General features: G+C 45.2%; 2 protein-coding genes across 2 annotated transcripts in view; one reads left to right on the top strand and one right to left on the bottom strand.

Annotated features, from left to right (window-relative positions):
* Window positions 1-21,017, bottom strand: part of LOC142796424 (sperm-specific sodium:proton exchanger-like) — a 111,412-nt gene that overhangs the window by 35,455 nt on the left and 54,940 nt on the right. The window lies entirely within an intron of this gene.
* LOC119186268 (uncharacterized) lies at window positions 8,943-20,240 on the top strand. Its single transcript, XM_075886958.1, has 5 exons — window positions 8,943-9,581; window positions 10,213-10,354; window positions 11,738-11,961; window positions 12,599-12,882; window positions 19,689-20,240. The coding sequence occupies exons 1-5, from the start codon at window positions 9,327-9,329 to the stop codon at window positions 19,975-19,977; spliced, it is 1,194 nt and encodes a 397-aa protein (XP_075743073.1). The 5' UTR covers window positions 8,943-9,326; the 3' UTR covers window positions 19,978-20,240.

Below are 21,017 nucleotides of genomic sequence, written 5' to 3'. Positions count from 1 at the left end.
CGAGCTACAGGCAAGATAGTGTGTTTACCGCTATCGCGCGAAGACTCGTGGCGACAGCTGCGTGTGTGAAGCTGACGTATTCGGGCGAAGAAGTTTGAAGCTTGGAGAGTGGCCAATTGAAGACGCGAGATTTCCTGGAAGAGAAACTTCGAGGGCGCGGAACGACAACAACGCTGGACATTGAGTGAGTGATTCTCGGAAGAGTATCATCCAGACTTTTGTTCCAAGAACTTTGGACTGGATAGGGTTTCTATCTCTTTAGTCTTTAAGTGTCTTGGTTGTCCAATGCATGCGACTGCATTGTAGAGCGTATCGTTGTCTGTGTCCGTTGTCTTGAGTTTGGCTGATTGTACTGCGTAGTACGTTGTTTGATTGGTGACGTATTGTATGTAACTATTGTGGAGTGTGCATTTTTGTGTATGGTTTTCGATCTGCCATTGTTGAGAATATAATTTTGTTTGTTTATCAACTCTCGGCTCTGACTTGTTCTTTGGGCCACAGCCGGCGTCCGCTGGCGCGCCAAAAAGGACCACTTCAAAATTGTCCACGCTTTCGTGGTGCGGTTCGGGGGGCCGATACTTCGGCCCTTGGAATTAGCCCGGCGATCGCTTCTCTGATTAACGGGACCGGTGTGACAATTAATCTGGCGTACGCGACACAGAACCTTTTGGTGGACAGTGTGTCCAAGGTAGTGAGGAAGAGCCTCGAGTTGTTGATAGTGCTATCGGAACGATTTTGTGTGTTGTTCAGTGTTCTCGTTAACGAGTGCAGTAGAGTGTTCCGATAGAGTGATTTAGGCAGATACTTTTTACACGCGGCAAGGTTTTATTTGCGAGACAAAATGGATCTCGAAAAGTTAGTAGCTCTTGGTTAGAAGATGGATCTTTCTGGCGCCGAACTACGGAAATGGGTAAGCCAGAAGGAGAAAGAGGCGGTGGAGAGGGAGAGGTTGGCAGCGGAGAGAGCCAAGGAAGAAAAAGCAGCTGAGTTGGAACGAGAGAGGTTGGCAGCAGAGAGGGTCAAGGAAGAAAAAGCAGCTGAGTTGGAGAGAGAAAGGCTGGCCGCTGAAAGGGCGAGAGAAGAAAGAGAAGCAAAAGAGCGACAGCTGAAAGAAGAAAGAGAGCAGCAATTGAAGTTGGAGCTGGAGAGAGAAAAGTTGGCAGCCGAAAGGGCGAGAGAAGAAAGAGAGCTGCAATTGAAGTTGGAGCTGGAGAAAGAAAGACTAGCAGCTGAGAGGGCGAAAGAAGAAAGAGAGGAAAGGGAACGGCAGCGACAGCACGAGATGGAACTCGAGCGGCTCCGTTTGCAACAGCGAAGTGAAACTCCCGTCCAAGCTAGAGTTGAAAGCAGCGAACGGGAGGACCACGGCTTCCGCTTGAACCCAAGCAAGCTGCTCGTAGCGTTTGATGAAAGGAAGGACGACCTTGACGCGTACCTTCACCGATTCGAGACGATTGCGAAGAGCCAAAATTGGCCGGAGCATCAATGGGCAACTGCTTTGAGTACTTGCTTGAGTGGTGAAGCGCTCAGTGTGTACGGTAGGCTGACGCCGACCGATGCAGCCAACTATACAAAGGTGAAAGCTGCTTTGCTGAAGCGATTTAGGTTTACTGTAGAAGGATTCCGGGACAGATTTCGGACAGGAAAGCCAGCTGATGGTGAGACGGCTACGCAGTATGCCGCCCGACTTTGCCATTATTTCGACAGATGGATTGAACTTTCAGGGACAGCGCAGGAGTACGATGAACTTAAAGAGCTCCTAATTAGAGAACAATTTTTTACTAGTTGCCAACCAAGCCTGTCACTGTACTTGAAAGAGAGGAAGGCTGAGTCACTTGAGGACATGCTTGAATTAGCTGATCAATTCTTGGAAGCGCAAGGTGGAACTAATTTGGCTAAGGTCAAGAAGGATTGTCCCGATGATTCGAAGAAATTGGCTCCCGAAGAAAAGAAGCGTGCACCAGAGAGCATTCCGCGATGTTTTCTGTGCAACCGAGTGGGTCATCGCGCGAAAAACTGTCGAACGATCTTTACGAGCCTATGGCAGTAAAATGTTTTAAGTGTGGTCGGACTGGGCACAAAGCAGACGCATGTCGAAACGGAGCGAGTCAAACTCACCAGGTATCCTGTGTGCTAGCAGCACCGAAATCCGATGATAATGCCGTCACCGACGGATTTGTAGAGTTGAAGAATGGGGAGAAAATTCCTATTGTGGGTGCGGTAATGTCAAAACAGCCAACCGGTGTTACGAAGGGAATGCCAACGCTGCCTGGTAAGGTTGCAGGCAAGAAGATTACGGTTCTAAGAGACACCGGTAGCTCCACGGTTATCGTGCGGAGAAATTTGGTACGGGAAAGTGAGTTGACAGGCAGAACGAAACCGGTTTGCCTAATTGACCGTACGGTTCGGATGCTTCCAGAAGCAGAGATTGAGGTGGAAACCCCGTACTTCAGCGGGAAGGTTACTGCCATATGCATGACGACCCCCCTTTACGACCTTGTCATCGGAAACATCGCCGGGGCGCGAGGACCGACTGATCCGGAATGTTTGGGAGAAGACCCTAAGATAGAGCCCTCGCCAACCCAGCGACCGCGAGATACAGTGGAGGAGCATCCCGTGACGGATCTCACTAGAGCCCAAGGTGAAGCCGCGGCGCAAGAGACAGCGAATGAGAAGACGATCGTGTTGAATGAGTTCACGCGCTGGGCAGCTGGACGTACGTCGGCACGACCCCAACCGACCGACAGTGTAAAGGAGACGGAGTCGGCCAGCCAAGCCAAATGTAGAGACATGAACAAGCTGGTAAATAAACAGACCGGACCCGTCGAACGTCATGACCCGTTAGCGGGGTCGGAAGTGACAACGATGGCTGAGACGCTGCCTCAGATACCGTCGTTGGAAAAGGCTCGCCGAAAAAGAACAAGGAAAAACAAGAAGAGATCGAGCGAGCACCGCAAGAAAGGACGCAAGCGCAGCTCGAAATACACAGGATAGGTGCTGAGGTCGAATCTGAATGTGTTTGGCAGTGCTGAGTGCCATATGTTGTGTTAATGTTGTGTTATCCTGTGTCACAAGTGTCGAAGTGTTTGTGCTGTGATGTGATGTATAGTGTTGTATAATTGCTGTAATGAGAGCACTTTGTACATTTGTATTATTGGGAATGTGTGGAGGAGTGTTGTACTCATGTGCCTGTGGTTATATTTCATGTGTTGTGTAATTGAATTACAATGTACAATTGTATTGAGTGAACTATTGCGAATGTGACGTGTCATGAGCGACGGACTATGTTACAGTCTTTGAGTGTGGGGGGACTGTTCGCGCTGGTTTGTGTGGTTCTGAATATTATGAGATAATACTCTTACAGTAGGGGGCAGTGTCACAGAACGAGCGCTAAAAATGGGCGCGCCGCCAAATTCTTGCGGTAACGCGCGGAAGAGACGCCGGGATGTCAAAAGAAAAAAAGAAAAGAAAACAAACATCCAAGGCTCCCCGGGCGCGCGCTCTCCCCTTGGAAGCGTGGCTTCGCCGACGAACCTCCTCACCCCAAATCGGCGGCCGAGATAGCCCGCGAAAGTTGTAGAACGAAAGGGGCGTGGTCATACCGAGTTGAGTCATCGGCCGCGGAGGGCATTCCATCCGTCTCGCCCTCTTCCCAGCCTTCGCTGCGCATCGCGCCGACGAAATGACGAGAACCTTCTGTAATATTGCGCGCAAGGTATTTAACTGAGCAGCCGAGATGAGAGATCAGGAGAAGACGGAAGTTAACGCCAGAGTGCGAAGGAATTCTGCCATGTAGTCGGCGAAGGTTTTGTCCGTAGGGACGAAGCAGGAGATGAAGAGGATTTCCACCTGAGGGGTGAAGGCCCGAGCTACAGGCAAGAGAGTGTGTTTACCGCTATCGAGCGAAGACGCGTGGCGACAGCTGCGTGTGTGAAGCTGACGTATTCGGGCGAAGAAGTTTGAAGCTTGGAGAGTGGCCAATTGAAGACGCGAGATTTCCTGGAAGAGAAACTTCGAGGGCGCGAAACGACAACAATGCTGGACTTTGAGTGAGTGATTCTCGGAAGAGTATCATCCAGACTTTTGTTCCAAGAACTTTGGACTGGATAGGGTTTCTATCTCTTTAGTCTTTAAGTGTCTTGGTTGTCCAATGCATGCGACTGCATTGTAGAGCGTATCGTTGTCTGTGTCCGTTGTCTTGAGTTTGGCTGATTGTACTGCGTAGTACGTTGTTTGATTGGTGACGTATTGTATGTAACTATTGTGGAGTGTGCATTTTTGTGTATGGTTTTCGACCTGCCATTGTTGAGAATATAATTTTGTTTGTTTATCAACTCTCGGCTCTGACTTGTTCTTTGGGCCACAGCCGGCGTCCGCTGGCGCGCCAAAAAGGACCTTTTCTAAATTGTCCACGCTTCTGTGGTGCGGTTCGGGGGGCCGATACTTCAGCCCTTGAAATTAGCCCGGCGATCGCTTCCCTGAATAACGGGACCGGTGTGACAACATCCGCATTCGGCACGAAGCGCGTTCACGCTCCAGTTTATCTAGAATCTTGCGAACCTCTCTTTTGGAATACGATCCGGAGGTGTGGGACGCGCTCAAGAAACAGTGGCGTTTGCACTGCTCAGTAGTAGGGCGTGCCGTTAGACGTCATACAACCGACAAACTAGCGGACGCTGCCACAAAGCTGCGTATTGCTCTTCGGGTTGATCGGCTAACTCCCTTGATGTGCGCATGGCAGCGAGAGTTACGGGGTCGTTTTCAACGCCTTATTGCAGCGTCGTCGTTGACGGCAGCTGCTTGGCGTTGCAGACATAATCCATGTGCTTACCCTGAGGTTCTGCGCTTTGCGAAAAGCTCGCTTCTCAACCCGTCGAGTCCACTAGGAACTCAGGCCGCAAGGTCCTTACCAACTGCGTTGCCGCAGAAACGCGATCAACCAGTTTTCTTGGCTCACTTTGCCAACATGGGTGGTACGACACTGTCACATTGCGGTACTACTGAGACAGCCACAATTTTAAGTTGGCTCCTTCAAATTTCATCAGAAGTAGCTGAACAACTTTGCACAAGTCCATCAGCTGACGAAGTGAAAGATGCACTGTTTTCCATGAAGCGTGGCTCGGCCCCCGGACCGGACGGGTGGCATATTGAGTTTTATTTAACGTTTTAGGACGACATTGCTCTTTTTTCACCTCTGTTATTTACTGCTGTTTCCAGAACTTTGATTTCCCTGACAGCTTTCGCGAAGGTCGAATTGTTTTAATACCTAAATCACCCATCGTCGGTCAACCCAGAGGAGTGAAGACCAATAACGCTCCACAAGGTTGAATATAAAACTTTCGCAGCAGTTATCACTCGGCGTTTGAGAAGCCTGATGCTTTCCTTAATAGGCCATCTTAAGGAGTGCTCTATTACTGGAAAAGAAATCCACAGTCTCTCCTTTGTTACGCGTGATATAATTGCGTACACAATAGCAAGATCAGCTCGGGGACTCTTGGTTTTACTTGACCAAGAAAAGTCATTCGACCGCCTCGAACATAGCTTTATACTTAGCGTAATGGCAGCCTTTGGCTTTTCCCAAAGCTTTATTGAGATTCTCAGAAACGCATACCTAAATATACGCAGCACGCTGTTTCTTGATCGTTTAGAAAGTGCGCCATTCCCTGTTACCCGTGGTATTTGCCAGGGGTGTCCTTTATCCCTTGCACTTTTTGTACTCAGCCTCGAACCCTTCCTTCGCTCGCTGATCTATACGTTAGAGGCCTTCCTCTACCAGGTAGTGGTACCGTGACGGTGACAGCATTTGCTGATGACATCACGTTGCATTTGAAGAATGAGGACAGTTTATCCCGTAGACGGCTTTTTTGCTGCGTATGGGACGATTTCAGGTGCTACGTTATATGTTTCGAAGTGTCGATATTTATTCATTGGTTCCCCAGACGCCTGCCTAAGTCCTGTTTTCGGTCTTCAAAAAGTGACTACATTCGTATTCTGGGGCTTGATTATACTTGCTACGGCGAATCAGCCTCCTTGTAAATTTCAGTAGTCGAAGTTGTAAGACGACACGTCCGGGATGTACAAAAATATGATTTACCGATGCTCGAAAGAAGGTATTTAGCACAGACTGTGTTATGCGGCTGTGCATGGTACATACCTCATGTCGTACAGCCCCCATTACGCATAACTAGGTCGTTGCAATCCCTCATATTGACTCAGTTTTCTGGTCAGGCGGAACGGAGCTGGTTTGCCGAGCAGCACTTGGACAATTGAAAAACTGCGGTGGATTCGCATTCCCATCCGTCTCTGTTCACTGCCAGCTGGTTGTCCTACGATTCTTACTGCGGTTGTTCCATGGTGATCAGTGTCCCGTGTGTCATCTTGCCTGCTATTTATTAGGCACCAAGATACGCCATTTACTATCAGATGCACGGCTTAATGCTGCACCACAAACACTTAACGTGCCTGCATTTTACTCAACGGCAATAACATTTTATTAACACGCGCAGCAGGTTTGTCCCGATGTGGACATTCTCGAAAGCCGCATTGTATAAAGAACGGTGGCTCTTCTGCTTTCTCTAGTTCATCCAGCCCGTCTAGCACGATGTCGTAGAGCGCGATAACGGCATTGTTTTTGCCTGGCCACCTGCAGGACTTCATGTGGCGTCTTGGATGGAGAGTACTCCCAACAGGGGACAGACTGGAGAAGTGGGGCAATGTCCCATATTCGACTTGTCCTAGTGCCCCTTTACAGCAGTCCAACCAGCATATGCTGCAGCAATGTGTAATTGCAAAGGTGTTTTGGAAGTCCTTTAACACTAGTTTTCGTGGCCTAGGTGTTAATCACTTTGTCACATATGGTCGCTGCTCGCGTAGTCGCTTTGCACGCCTTCAAATAGGTGCGGGAGCTTTTTGTTTGTGGCGTAATAGGTGCGAAGCTGTTGCGGCAGGTCATCGTCATCGTGCTCTCTTTCCAATTCTGGAACGCTTATACTCTGAAGTTCTATCGTTTCTGTCGGAGAAATTGTAGTTTCTTGGGGAGGAAGAATTTCTACGACAAATGTCGTGCCGCTTTCTGTCTGTAGTTGACAGACTTGTTCGATTAGTCTTCCACCTGGCCTGATTCCTATAGCTAGATCACCTGTCAGTGTCTGATTATGGTATGTAATCTTTATGTGTTTACTATTTCTATGTGTTTGTGTGTGCCCTATATGGGTGTGAGTTGTTGTGCATATGCACTTCGCTCTAAGTCTGTAATTTATGTAAATTTCACGAATCTCCATACCTGTTGTATATACTTGCTAACATCTTCACAAAGTCTTGTAAATTCTGTACATATCTCATCATGTACATTGTCCATATTGTGATTAGTGTATATATGTTGTGTATGTAGTTATTAGAAACATTTGTTAGGGACACCCTACGAACTTGGACACTTTTGTTTAAATGCGTCATGTATGTTGTGGTTTGTCAATTGTTTGTAATTGTGCTTGTTGTATAGATGATCGTTCTCTAGGTTTGTACGTCTCACGATAAAATAAACTTTTTCTAAACACAGGGGCAGGCAGACAGACCGAAATTTTTGCGTCGAAGGTCTCCAAGTAAGACTATTGTCTTTAAAAAACGAAAGCTTTACCAAATATTTAGGGATATCGGCACTTGTACGCCTGCTCACCTGTCATTGAAGAGCCCATAACTTGTGACAAGGCCAGTGTACGTATAAATAACGCATAAAGATGTGTGCCTACAGACGGTACGCTGTGAGATTGAGTGGAACTTCGGTGCAGAAATAGTTTTGTACTGGTTTTGAAAAGTCGACAGCTCATACCAATCGCGATATACGGCTCTAGAAAATCTGCCGGTCACAACTGGTCAGTGTGAGTCATCTGAGTGTGACACAAATGAAACAATATCCATGTAAACGATTATGATAATCATGGGCCTCCAAAATTCGCCTACGAGATATTGGTGGATGTTTTGGCTCACTCGTTGATGTAAATATTTAGTTTAATTCAAGGTAAATCAGGTATATTTTTTTTGCAAATATTTCCTTAAAAATATTAAAGTGAGAACATGGGAAAAAAGGAATCAAACTGCAGATTGAGAATTTGATATATATATAGAACGAAAAGAAATTAAAGAAATAGCGACACAAGGACATTCTCCAACAGATGACCGAATATACTAGCGTAAGTTCATTCTGCCTTGTAAACTCAATTGCCATAAGGAAATTAAACTATGTGGTTGAAATTACCATTATATTTTTTTAAAGGACAAGAATGATTGGAGATTAGGTCACAATTACTTAAGTTTTGATGCTCAGTTTTTGTGAACTCAGTCGGCAGATGCGTTGCGTTTTATGTCAGGTCTCTTCCATTTGATCGTTGTTCTGTCCTTAAGAGCACGCTATGTATTGCTAGCAAGAAAAAAAAGGGGGGGGGATTCGTGGGCTGCTTCCACCCACGATTCTTACGCTAACATTCTGTAACAGTAAACAAATAAAATGATGAAAGTAAACATTTAAAAAAGAATCACAAGAAACTGAACAAAGAAAAGAATGCCTTAACAGCAAAGGGACTAAAAAATTGCCCGCAGCTTTCCTCGGGGGAACACTGAGGAGGATGCGGACCATATAATTGGTTAACGGGGTGTTAAAGTGCGACTTACTTGGGTCGATGGCTAAATTGGTTAACGTGGTTGTGAAATGGGGTGTTAAATTGCGACTTACTTGGGTCGATGGCTAAATTGGTTAACGTGGATTGGTTAACGTGGTTGTGAAATGGGGTGTTAAATTGCGACTTACTTGGGTCGATGGCTAAATTGGTTAACGTGGTTGTAGGAGGGGGTGTTAAATGAGTGAACACGTACACACGTATGCGAAAGGGCGGCGCTGGTCGAAGGGACGTCGATCATTGTGTTTGTGGATTCGTTGGAATTCATTTCACCGCGACCTTGGACGTCGACACGCCGTACAAACCAACCGACGAGCGGCAACTGAGCGAGCGAGCGCCGACCTTGAGTATATATACAGCACGACGGCGCATGCACTGTCAGCTGTTGAATGTTCTCGAAGCGCGACGCCACATGCGCGTTCACTGGAGAATCAGGAGAATTGTAGATGTCGAACGCGGTGTTTAGAGGAGGAAGGGTGCACAGATGGTGGAGGAGTGAAGCGCGCGCGGTGTGTAGAGGAGGAAGGGATGCACAGATGGTGGAAGAGTGGGCGACGGCGTGACGGCGCATGCGCGCGCGTCAGCTGTCGAATGTTCGAGAAGCGGTGCGGACGGCGCACTACAAGGCGCGAGTATAAGATGCTCCGCATCTAAAAAATGCTTATTCAGTATCATTCAGTATCATGCTCATTCAGTATCAATCCAATGCATATGTTACCTCCCGTTTGTGTGTTTTTTTTATATATACAGGAGGCAGACATCGCTCCCGGGCCATTGGTGGTGACTGCCCAGCGCGTGTCAGTGGCTGACCCAACAGTGCCCTACTCGTACGAGGAGATGGTCATCCTAGGAGGGAGGCCCAAGCAATTCAGCAACAACCTCTTCAGCGTCGCGCTCACGTTTTCGCCGATGGTGATGAAACCATCATAGCTTACACTTCCGACCACAGGAAGAAATAATACAAACGATCGCCACTGACCTTTCTATGTCCTTAACTCACTGCGAGTTTAGCGGCACGAAGCATTGAATAAGTTCACTGTTCTTAATTGGCCGCCTGTAGATTGCTGTTCTTGTAGACTCTGTGGAAATGAAGAGGTATGCGTAACCTTGTAAATTTTTGTCTGGATATGTATTTATTACTTTCGCATTTATTGTCTTTTTGTTCCTTCTTTTGGTGTTTGGGTACTCTGCTCACAGAAATGATTAGTTGTGTGTAAATATTGTAACTTTTTGTCGTGGCGTGTAAATATTTTTGTTTAACATTTCGCCTATACTCGGTTTGCATTACCTTTTTTTCGCATTTCACGTATGGATACACACCCACTTTTCTAATGATCGCATAGATAGATTCAGACGATTAACTTCAGATCAGTTCAATTTTATATCTCGAGCTGAACTCTCCACTCTTGACGTCATACATATATGTTGTAATAATACAGATTTGAATTTGTTGCGCAGACTATATGGCCCTGTAGGAAAGCAGTCACAAACTGGATATTGTGTGAATGGCGCGACTGTTTGTTTTCGCGATCTCATTTTTCAGGTCTGGATGTTGATCGTTACCAGCCTTCTGGCTTGTGGTTTGCTACATTACATCATCGAAAGAGCATTGAGATCCGGCTCAGAGAAATCTCGCCACCTGGGATACTTCATCTGGCATTTCGTCACCAGCGTTCTTTCGGAGAGTGAGTACTAAAGTGAGCCATATTGTTCAGCACTCTATTTTCCCATGCACATGGTGTTCCACGTCAGGTAGGCTAAAGTATGTTGGCTTATTTGTCGCAAAAGCTAAGAGACAGACAGACAGACAGACAGACAGACATACATACAGACAGACAGACAGACGGACGGACGGACGGACGGACGGACGGACGGTCGGACAGACAGACAGACAGACAGACAGACAGACAGACAGACAGACAGACAGATAGTTTAGCACCCAGCTTCGGATATGACTCTTGGTGGAAAGCTGAGGGATGGGTTGAAGGCCAGTTCTGAAAACATACATAAAAATACGGTGATGTGAATGCATATGTACACAAGGAATTCACAGCCGAACAGTTACCAAGGCCAACAAACCTTACGGGTCATGCGTGAAAAAAGTGGGCTTACTGCGTCGACGGCGTGAACACGATGCATACACAAAAGTTAGAACCACAACAGCGGATAAGTTACAGAAAGGTTCAAAAGAGGCCGAGAGGATGGGGGGGGGGGAGGCAGTACCAACTGATATATAATTGCGGTTGTCTTTTATGGGCCATGAGAAAAAAAAATACGATGCCCGGTGTCGGTCGCATAAACAGGAATGTTACTAAGCGTCAGTTAAGAAATCAATGTCACTAAGAGCATATCATTGCGCATAGGTTCTCCTTAACGTTACAGATCAAAATGGTAAAGCTTTTATGTGCTCACACGAAAGTTCTATAGCGGCGGACAGTTAAGATATACATAGAAAGTTGCCAAGATTCAGCAACGGGCGGCTGTTGAAGATACGCGTCGCATGCAAACACTGGGGCACTGCCCACCACAGTGAACCACTGATCATAAAGACTTTGGGAACACTGTCACATCCCATCTAGGCTCGATGGTTTGCACGTTAAGTTTAGGATGATATAGGTCAGGTCTAGCCTTGCGAGATTCACACACAATTTCACCGCACGGTTTCCCCTTTACTAACTGCATTGAATTATAGTGTCCTGTTTTGATCTTTGTTTTTTTTAACTAAGCGCGGGCATGCTCTTAAGAAGTATTGCGCAACGTAACGCTACATAAGCGGTAGTGGCCTGTGTGCCGTTCGCATGCGGTATATTGTACCGGACGCCTATCTCACCTCAACACACCCCAACATAATTGTAGGCACTAAGGCGGACCTCCACTGTATCATCAGTGCAGGTGCTCATCATGAACGTTTAGCGAACATATCTACTATCATGGTAGCCCAACAGGCGACAGAACAGTGGCCGACACCAACGTGTCCAACGTCACACAGCTTGTTATAAGGTTGCTATGAAGAAGACCTGCGTTGCGGAGGCAAGGGTTGACATTCTCGCTTTTCAATTTCGCGGCAGCTGTGCCCTGCTGGAGCAAGCCAAACCCCGTCAGCCAGCGTGTCGTGACGTGCTTTTGGCTGATAAGCGTCATTCTGGTCACCACTTTCTTTACGGCGTTCATGAAAGCCAGTCTTCTGGTCAAGCAAGATGTCGAACGAATCTGGGACATAGAAGACCTCGCACGGGAGGAGAAGATAAAACCGGTGTTGCTGCGTGGGTCTGGATTCTACCAGGCCATAAAGGTACTGACAGGGTTCGTCATATCAACATCAAACATCAAAAAATCGAATAGAAGATAATGTGTATTAGGTTCTAGTATCTTCATGATCTCACAAGGCGAAGAAGTTGACAACACTATATATGTCCTTGAATGTAGGTAGACTCTGATAGAGATAGAGCAAGGGATTTCCATATGAAGTCCAAAGGAATTTTATCTCTTTGGACCTCATACGGAACACGACGTCGTAGGAAAGAATGCACATCGAGAGTACATATAGTTTTCATCGCAATGAAAAAAGGCAGTATAGAATCAAGAGATGTGAAACTAATACATCAGCTTGTGGAGTTTGGAAGCGATATTCGGAAGATCATGCTGACAACGAAAATATTTGCACTTTATAGGTAGTTACAGCTAAGCAGAAAGAAAACGTGAAAAAGAAAAGCACGAAATAGATTTATTTGCCACGTTGACGCGGACGCGAAACGGTGCCTTGATGCATTTTTTCGTCAGGCCGACTTTTAAATCTAGTCTAAATCGTCCGTGGAGAGCCCGCGCAGAAAATAGATGTTGCAGCGCTGCTTTGCATGTTACTTTTCATAGTTGTTTTGCTTGCGTCATATCCGGGTCACCGGTTCAAACTCTGTCCCGCACGTGCTTAGTTCACACACGTGGAGGCGTTCCAGAAGGTCTACCGACGTCTGGTGGAGCAGGGTGGCGCACTGCCTGCCGCAGAGCTGTTCAGCTTGTCGACGCTGCAAGATATCCAAGCCGAGCGTGCAGCAATGCTCTTCACACGTGTGGCCATCAATCGACGGCTTCACCGTCACTGCCCGATGCTGCACGGCGAGTTCTACTATGCCCGGCATCCGGTCACCCAGGTGCCTATGGCCATGTTCGTGCGGAAGGGACTGCCCAGGGCCGTACGACGTACGCTGGACGCCAAGTAAGACGTCGTTCAATAAGGCCTTACCACGCGAACCGGCAGGCCGCATACAGATGTCCCGCCGAAGTAGCTCGATCTCCAGCAGCGGGGAACGGCTTTTGCAGAGGAGAATACTTTTGTTAGAGCTGTGTATCCTTATATTGTGTTTATGCAAGGGAGTATATCAAAGGGTTTAAAATGACAGGCGTGACGAGTGTTCGTGGGAACATACTGTTATCTGAAGAGAGAGGGAGAGAGAAAGATCTTTTTGAAATGTAAAGTTATAAGCCAACGTACATTTGAATTATTGTATAGAATAATATGGAGGAAAAAGAGATTGGAAAATGCGGGAAAAAAGCTTTAGTCGCTGGAGAAGTTTATAAGTACCTTATTTGTGAAAGCCAGTGAATTGAGTTCATGATAATACGGGTTGCAGTGCGAGCAAGAATGTGCTAGAAGAAACAGACGAAAGTCGAGGTACGGAAGGCAAAGAGGACAACACGAGCGCTGCAACCCGTATTATCATGAATTCAAACCAACTAGCCCAAATCGCCATTCTTCTTCAGTGAATTGAGGACTGTGAGCCCTCTTGCTGCCCGTGGCCTGCTTGATACTGAACTGTGATAATGTTTTCTTCTGCTTGTTCATTTTTACTCAACGATCTCCTTCATGCAGTGACCATTAATTCACCGTCAACGTGCTATTCGCCATCCTCTCTTGAACCTACTTCACAAGGGACTGTTTATGCCCGTTCATGCTTTTCAAATTCGGTTGATGGGGCAATAACAACAAGGGAGTATGGCGTTGTGGTCACATTGAGAATGAAGTCACAGGATGATGAAAGCTGTTATATATATAATAAGTCATTTTATTTCTATCAAGTGTACCCCGCATATTTCCGGCCATCTCCGTTCATGCTGAAAAAAAGTCATGCGGGTATGCGTGAATGTGAGAAGTAGTTATTGAGGCGATTTATTTCACAAAAAAAGTTCAAACGTTCGGCACCCAAGTGAAAATGTGTGATGCTAAATTGAGTGGGCTTGTCAGCAGCAGAGAAGGCAAGATGCTCAGTAATCCGCTTTGCCTTGCAATACAGGTCTTGGCGATTCTTCTTGGTGAAAGCCCTGCGGTATGCACCGTCTTTCCGGGGCTGGCTCGGGATGATGACGTCACCTCGTCTGGCTGGCCTGGCGAAGCCTGGTTATCATCACCTGTGGACGATCGCTGCTGCATCGAGGAAACAACGCCCCTTCTCATCTTAGCGTCCACGTGGAATCAACGCCGAGTGACGTCGGTTCCCGTGATCGCTTCGGAGCCTTTAAATCCACGGGCAGTCTCATACCATGGCAGTGGGCTTGTCAGCAGCAGAGAAGGCAACATGCTCAGTAATCCGCTTTGCCTTGCAATACAGGTCTTGGCGATTCTTCTTGGTGAAAGCCCTGCGGTATGCACCGTCTTTCCGGGGCTGGCTCGGGATGATGACGTCACCTCGTCTGGCTGGCCTGGCGAAGCCTGGTTATCATCACCTGTGGACGATCGCTGCTGCATCGAGGAAACAACGCCCCTTCTCATCTTAGCGTCCACGTGGAATCAACGCCGAGTGACGTCGGTTCCCGTGATCGCTTCGGAGCCTTTAAATCCACGGGCAGTCTCATACCATGGCAGTGGGCTTGTCAGCAGCAGAGAAGGCAACATGCTCAGTAATCCGCTTTGCCTTGCAATACAGGTTAGTAGGTACTTTCCTGCCCCCTGTTATCGAAGTGATAACCGATTCCTGCTGCTGCTGCCTTGCCCACTGTGTCTTAAACTTCTTTTTGCTTGCGTCACACCTATACCTGTTGATCTGTTGGTTTGCGGTGACGTTGAAGCTAATCCTGGTCCCCTTACGGAAAAGGAAATGCTATCTCAGCTTCTCGCTGGCCAAAAAACAATGAAAGCAGCTATTGAGAACGTACAGGCCAACCAGAAAGATTTAGTTGAAAAATTTGGCACGCTAACAGAACGAGTGGATGCCATTGAGCGTCACATGAATAAATTTTCTGCATTGCCTCAACAAGTGAAAGAACTTGAGGATACTATGACTCAAATGCAGCAAAAATTAGCATTCCTTAAAGGTAAAGTTGATGATTTTGAAAATCGGAGCCGTAGAAATAACCTAATCATTTATGGACTAAAGGAATCCCCTAGGGAAACACCTCAGATGCTCCAAGATAATGTCGAGGAAATCCTCGAAAATACATTAGGTATAAAGGCAATTACTGTTGAAAGATGCCACAGGCTTGGACGCATAGTTGAAAACAAAGACAGACCAGTTATTCTAAAGTTTATTGATTATCGTGAGAAGATGTCTGTTTTGAAGGTTAGGCACAAGTTAAAGGGCTCTGTATTGTCCTTTTCTGAAGATTTTTCATACAGGGTTCGTGAGGCACGCAGAAATCTGTGGAAAAGTTCCGAAAAAGAGAGAGAAAACGGTGCTAAAGTTAAGCTACTCTACAATCGACTGAGTGTGGATGGGAACTTGTTCAGTTGGGATGAATCGAAAAATGCACGTGTTAAGCTAAAGAAGAATAAAAAATGACGGGATATGTGCAGTGTACCGTCGCTGAAAATACTAAATTTAAACTGTAGAAGTGTTATTAGCAAAACCACAGAATTAGAAGGAACCCTCCTGGCCTATAGTCCCCATATTGCTATCCTAACCGAAACATGGTTGCACGATAACATACTTGATAGTGAATTTGTTCCGCGGGGCTACCGTGTGTACCGTAAAGATCGTGGGAGTAGAGGTGGTGGAGTGGCGATCCTGTTTAGACAGTCATTGCAAATTACAAAAATGCATGACATACGTAACGTCGAGGGCATATTTTGCAAAGCATATTATGGAAAGACCAGGTACGTTATTGGGGCTATTTATCGCCCACCCAATTCCTCCATGGATGTTCTGGATGAACTACACAACTACCTCGCCGCCCATGTGAAACCTGAGGATCGGATTATTCTAGCTGGAGATTTTAATTTGCCTCATGTTAGTTGGTCATCTTTCTCTTTGCAACAACCTAACTATAAAATTGGTGAAAGAATGATCGATATAGCGTTTTCTTTTGACTTGATGCAAATCGTTGACAAATGCACTCGAATACACGCGAGTTCTTGTTCAATTCTAGACCTTTTTTTCATTAGTGGCTCAATCTCTGCCCAAGCTAGCTGTTCTATTCTCCCTGGAATATCTGATCATCAGGCTGTGATACTTACGCTTACTAATGTTGTTTTAAAGAAAAATTGCAAGGTGGTCTCGTTCCCAAACTTTTCACGTGCTGATGACACCTCAATATTGGATTTACTAGCATTTGAATTTGATTCTTTTTCGAGTTGCACTGCTGATATTCATTATCTGTGGAAGCGTTTCAAAGACCTTATAAATGAGTGTATTGATAGATTTGTTCCTCGTATTGTAAAAAAATCGAAAGGAAAGAACCCCTGGATTTCTCGGGAAACGTTGCAGTTGCGAAGACGGCTCAAACGTTTAAAAAATCAAAGACGGTGCTCTAAAGACGTAGGTATCCTCCAGCAAAAAATTTCTGAACTTGCTTCTCAAGTGAAAGCAAATGTTGTGTCTGATAAGGAACGCTATTATGGCCAACAACTTCCGAGTCTCATGTCTTCGTCTCCCGAGAGGTTCTGGAGTTTAATTTCGCCTAATACTGTGACTACTGATGTTTTTGTAATTGATGGTGTTGAAACTAGTGATTCATTTATTATTTCTAACGCTTTCAATGATCATTTTAAATCTGTTTTTACGAGGGATAACGGTGTCCTGGAAACATTTGATGTGGCAAGCCCACCCCTTCCGGATATCATCATAAGTGAAGAGGGAGTTCTTAATCTACTTTTAAAACTGGATGTTAAGAAATCTTCAGGTCCGGATGGAATACCGAATGAGTTCTTAAAGCGCTATGCACAATGGGTTTCAAAGTACCTAACAATTCTCTTTTCTAAATCTCTGAAAGATGGTCAAGTTCCGGATGACTGGGTAACTGCTAAAGTCAAGCCCTTACATATGAGTGGAGATCCCCATTCTGTTACTAACTATCGGCCGATCTCATTAATTTCAACTTCCTGTAAACTCATTGAGCATATAATACATAAGCACATTTCAGACTTCCTAGATAAGCACAATATTTTGTCAGATTCACAACACGGATTCAGGAAAGGATTTTCTACTTGTACTCAGCTGGTAACAACAGTACATGATTTTGCGCTATCTATAAATTCCGGAAAACAGGTAGATGCAATTTTTATGGATTTTGCTAAAGCTTTCGATACGGTCTCACACAATAAATTACTCTTCAAACTTGATTTAATTCTTAAAAATACCCAGCTTCTAAACTGGATTTCTGGTTATCTTTTGAATCGAAAACAATACGTCTCTTTCAATGAACATTGTTCTCGTACAGTACCGGTTGACTCGGGAGTGCCCCAAGGCTCCGTGCTTGGGCCGCTCTTCTTTTTGTTGTTTATAAATGACATATCACATGATATACCTGTAAAAGTCAAGTTATATGCGGATGACTGCATTCTATACTCGGAAGTTGAAAACCATACCGACCAAATTCATTTAAACGACGCATTTCAAAAGGTCATTCGTTGGTGTGATAAATGGCAGATGTCAGTTAATTTTAAAAAGACTGTTTTCATGAAAATTTCCCACAAACGTACCCCTCTTCATTTTGCATATTCAGCTAATAATGTTTTTTTGCAGGAGGTACAACACTACAAGTACCTTGGTCTTTGGATTTCGAATGACCTAAACTGGACAAGACATATTAATACTGTAATAAGCTCGTGCAATTACAAGCTATTTTATCTTAGACGAGCTCTCAAGCTTTCAACCCCCGCCGTTCGCCTTATTGCTTTTAATGCAATTGTTCAACCTTCTTTAGATTATGCTTCCATAATCTGGTACCCTCACACCAGAAAAAACATTAGCGAAATGGAAAAAATTCAAAAGAGAGCTGTTAGATTTATTTATAACAGTTTCGGCCGCACTTCAATAACACGTTTATTATCAAAAGCCAATCTTTCAACACCTACTCAAAGGAATAAAGTATTAAGATTGAAATTTTTCTTTCAGTTAGTTAAAGGTTATTATAAGTTAGACTTATCACACATACTTAATTTCTCCACGGGATATGCCACAAGACAGAGGCATTCCCTTACAATAACCCCATTCTCCACCCGTAATAACACGTTCAAATATTCATTTTTTCCGAGGACAATCATCGAATGGAATAACCTTAGTAATGAAGTTGTTTCCCAGTCTTCCTTGAATCTTTTTGCTGCGCAGCTCCAGCAGTGAGTGTCTGATATGTGATCCTGCTTTTTATTTCTATCACTGTAGCAATTCCCCACTCGTGACCAACTTGAATATAGCGCTGATTTCATTATATGCCCTTATGACTGTTCATTGCAAACCATTGTCTTTTTGTGTACATACCTCACCTGTTTTATATTTACTTGTTTGCCGATTTGTTAATTTAGCAAATGTGTATCCACCCTGCTAAAACCCTATGTTAGGGTTGCAGTATTCATAAATAAATAAATAAATAAATAAAAACAAGATTACTTGTTTGAGCAATTACCCCTGAAATATTTTTCTTTGATGTCAAGGCACTGCACTTTCACCATAGTTCATTCATTTTTCTTTCAACTTTATTGCGTGTTCACCTTGGCAAAGAATTGCGATATGCTGCGTGTTTGGTGCTTCTTATAAGAAGCACTCTTTTTTTCGTGTGTAATGTACTTGCATTTTCTTTTGTATATGCTCCTATATTATATGATTACACTACCTTAGGAGTGAATCAAGCAAGTACATTGCCAGAATATTGTGACAAAGCAGGAAAAAAATTGTATTTTCACTCACATCGCAGCCTAATTTGCTCAATGTAGCATTGAGAGTAAAAATATCACTTCAGTATTATTGAATAGTATTGCTTCTGAGTACAACATGTAGAAAGTTTCAGAAGAGCTTACTCTGGTTAAAGGGAAAAAAAACAAGAGATTTTTCATCCGAATAAACAGAAGGTAGTAAAAAGCTTTCCATTGCCTAACCTCCACTGCGTAGCACGTCAGCGGGAGGTTCCAGCGGGGGCTTTTCGCCAGCGACTAATGTATGTCATAAAACTGTTTGTCACTGCTTTTAGTAATACTGCTGCATAGAACGTTAAAAAGGGGTGATCGTGCAAGTTTTATGAAACGGCATCTTCCTTCTTTAATAATTAAATAGAAGGTTATTTCAACCGCTTCTGAGTCCCAAGAGGAAAAATGAAGTGCAGTCGTTGACATGTTTGACAGTATTGGTACGTCATGTTTGGCTTTTGATAATTATTACACATCCTCTTGATAGCATATTATGACTTCAGTATAGTATACTATACCTAAGTCGTTTTTATGATGTTTCAGGTATAGTCCGATGCGTGATCGCTTACGACTGATGTACATGATCAAATTATGTGTCCTAAGTGCACACATTGAGATGATTTGTTGTCGTGCCCATAAATGACACGTAATTCACAATTTTAAGTTGTATACAAACATTTCATACTTTTTGAATGGTCCAAGGCCATTGAAAATGTTACGAGCACATTACCATTACCAGATGGGCTTCTCATAAATACAGTTTCAGTGTCTTCTGACCATTCCGAAAGAAGGGGATGAAACTGTTAAACTCCTCCAGAAATGTTGACAGACGAGGATCTTTTAGCAGTTGTGTTTGTCTACAACTGCGAACAAACCCCTCGAGTTGATTTTATTTCGCCTCACTGGCACAGGCTAGGCCAGATGCGTGAGGGTGGCCTGCTGGACAAGTGGCTGGCCGAGATCTCCGCTCCGGGCTGTGAGTCCGTCGTGGCGCAAGCGTCGTCATCGGAGACGGATTCAGACGAGGGAGAGGCATCCGCCAGCTTGGAACACTCCCTTGCAACGTTTCTCTTGCTAGGCCTCGGCATAGGCCTCGCCACCGTAGTGTTGCTCCTCGAGAACCTCGCCCACTTCCTGGATGCTAGAAAGCTGCATGCGGAGAGGATGCGGCGGCGCTGGATAAAGGCTGCGCCGCGCTAGAATAGAGGAAATAGAATGAAGCCGTAGGAAGTTCGAGGCTGTGTTACGTAGGGTCGGCGTGAGGGGTTTCCCATACATTACAGCGACCTTCCCTGTACACCCCCTCCTCCTCAAACTCCTGTAGTCTTAGTGCCCTAATTAGGGAAAGGATCAGAGCCAGAGAGACAAAGCCAAATGCGCTTTTTTTAGCATTACAGATCGCACGCGTGAGAAGAGAAATAAATCATGGAGACTTCAGAGATTTGGACGAGCCCTTCTAGGAACGAGAAGGGTATTCTATACTAGTTGGTAATAGTCATCTTTGATGAGCTTACTGCAGCTGATAACATTAGTTGAGAGAAACAGTGCTCGTGCCGCCATGTCTTTGGTCTGCGTCGTCGTCCTTTCTAGCGCTGGAAGCTGGTTCAGAGTGAACGGCTTCGAGGAACACCTCTGAATGTCTGTGCCACATGAATGAATACCAGACATTCCAGTGATTAGCTCTACGATTTCAAGCACCTAGATGTGTTCAAATCCTGCGCTACAGAGTGGAGACATAGGTTCTTGCGGGCGCCATTTGGTTTGGAAATTCCCGTTTTCTGGCGCTGCCCTGCATGTAGTGAAAGAGGGGGGGGGGTGGCTTTGAGTAAAATGTGCAGAAATAGGGCTCATTTTATCCTTTTGACGGGACGGTTTGAGCACATATTGTTCACAACTCGTTATTGGAGTCTTTTGTGATTAAATGCATGAGCATTCTTTGGCAAACGAAAGTCATTTCGGGCGCAAGTGTGTGCCTATATGACCACCTACGTGTTCGTGTTCATACAGAAATTTCATTGACTTGATGTGTGCCGAAATTGACATGGCATGAGGGGAGCGCGAGATGAACGTAAATGGCATGTCATAACTTGAAAATAACGTCATGCATCTGATGTACGTCATAATCTACCAGCACATGGCGAGGTCTTGGTGCTGTCGTGGCAGTTTCATTAGGTTGGTAATTGCCAAAATAGGCAAAGCGTGACACGGATGTGCAATGAAGACAAATGACAGATCATAGC

Source organism: Rhipicephalus microplus, chromosome 2, assembly GCF_043290135.1.
Source record: "Rhipicephalus microplus isolate Deutch F79 chromosome 2, USDA_Rmic, whole genome shotgun sequence".
Lineage (NCBI taxonomy): Eukaryota > Metazoa > Arthropoda > Arachnida > Ixodida > Ixodidae > Rhipicephalus > Rhipicephalus microplus.
The sequence above is the reverse complement of the archived record's forward strand: the minus strand, read 5'-3'. Positions and strand labels throughout refer to the sequence as shown.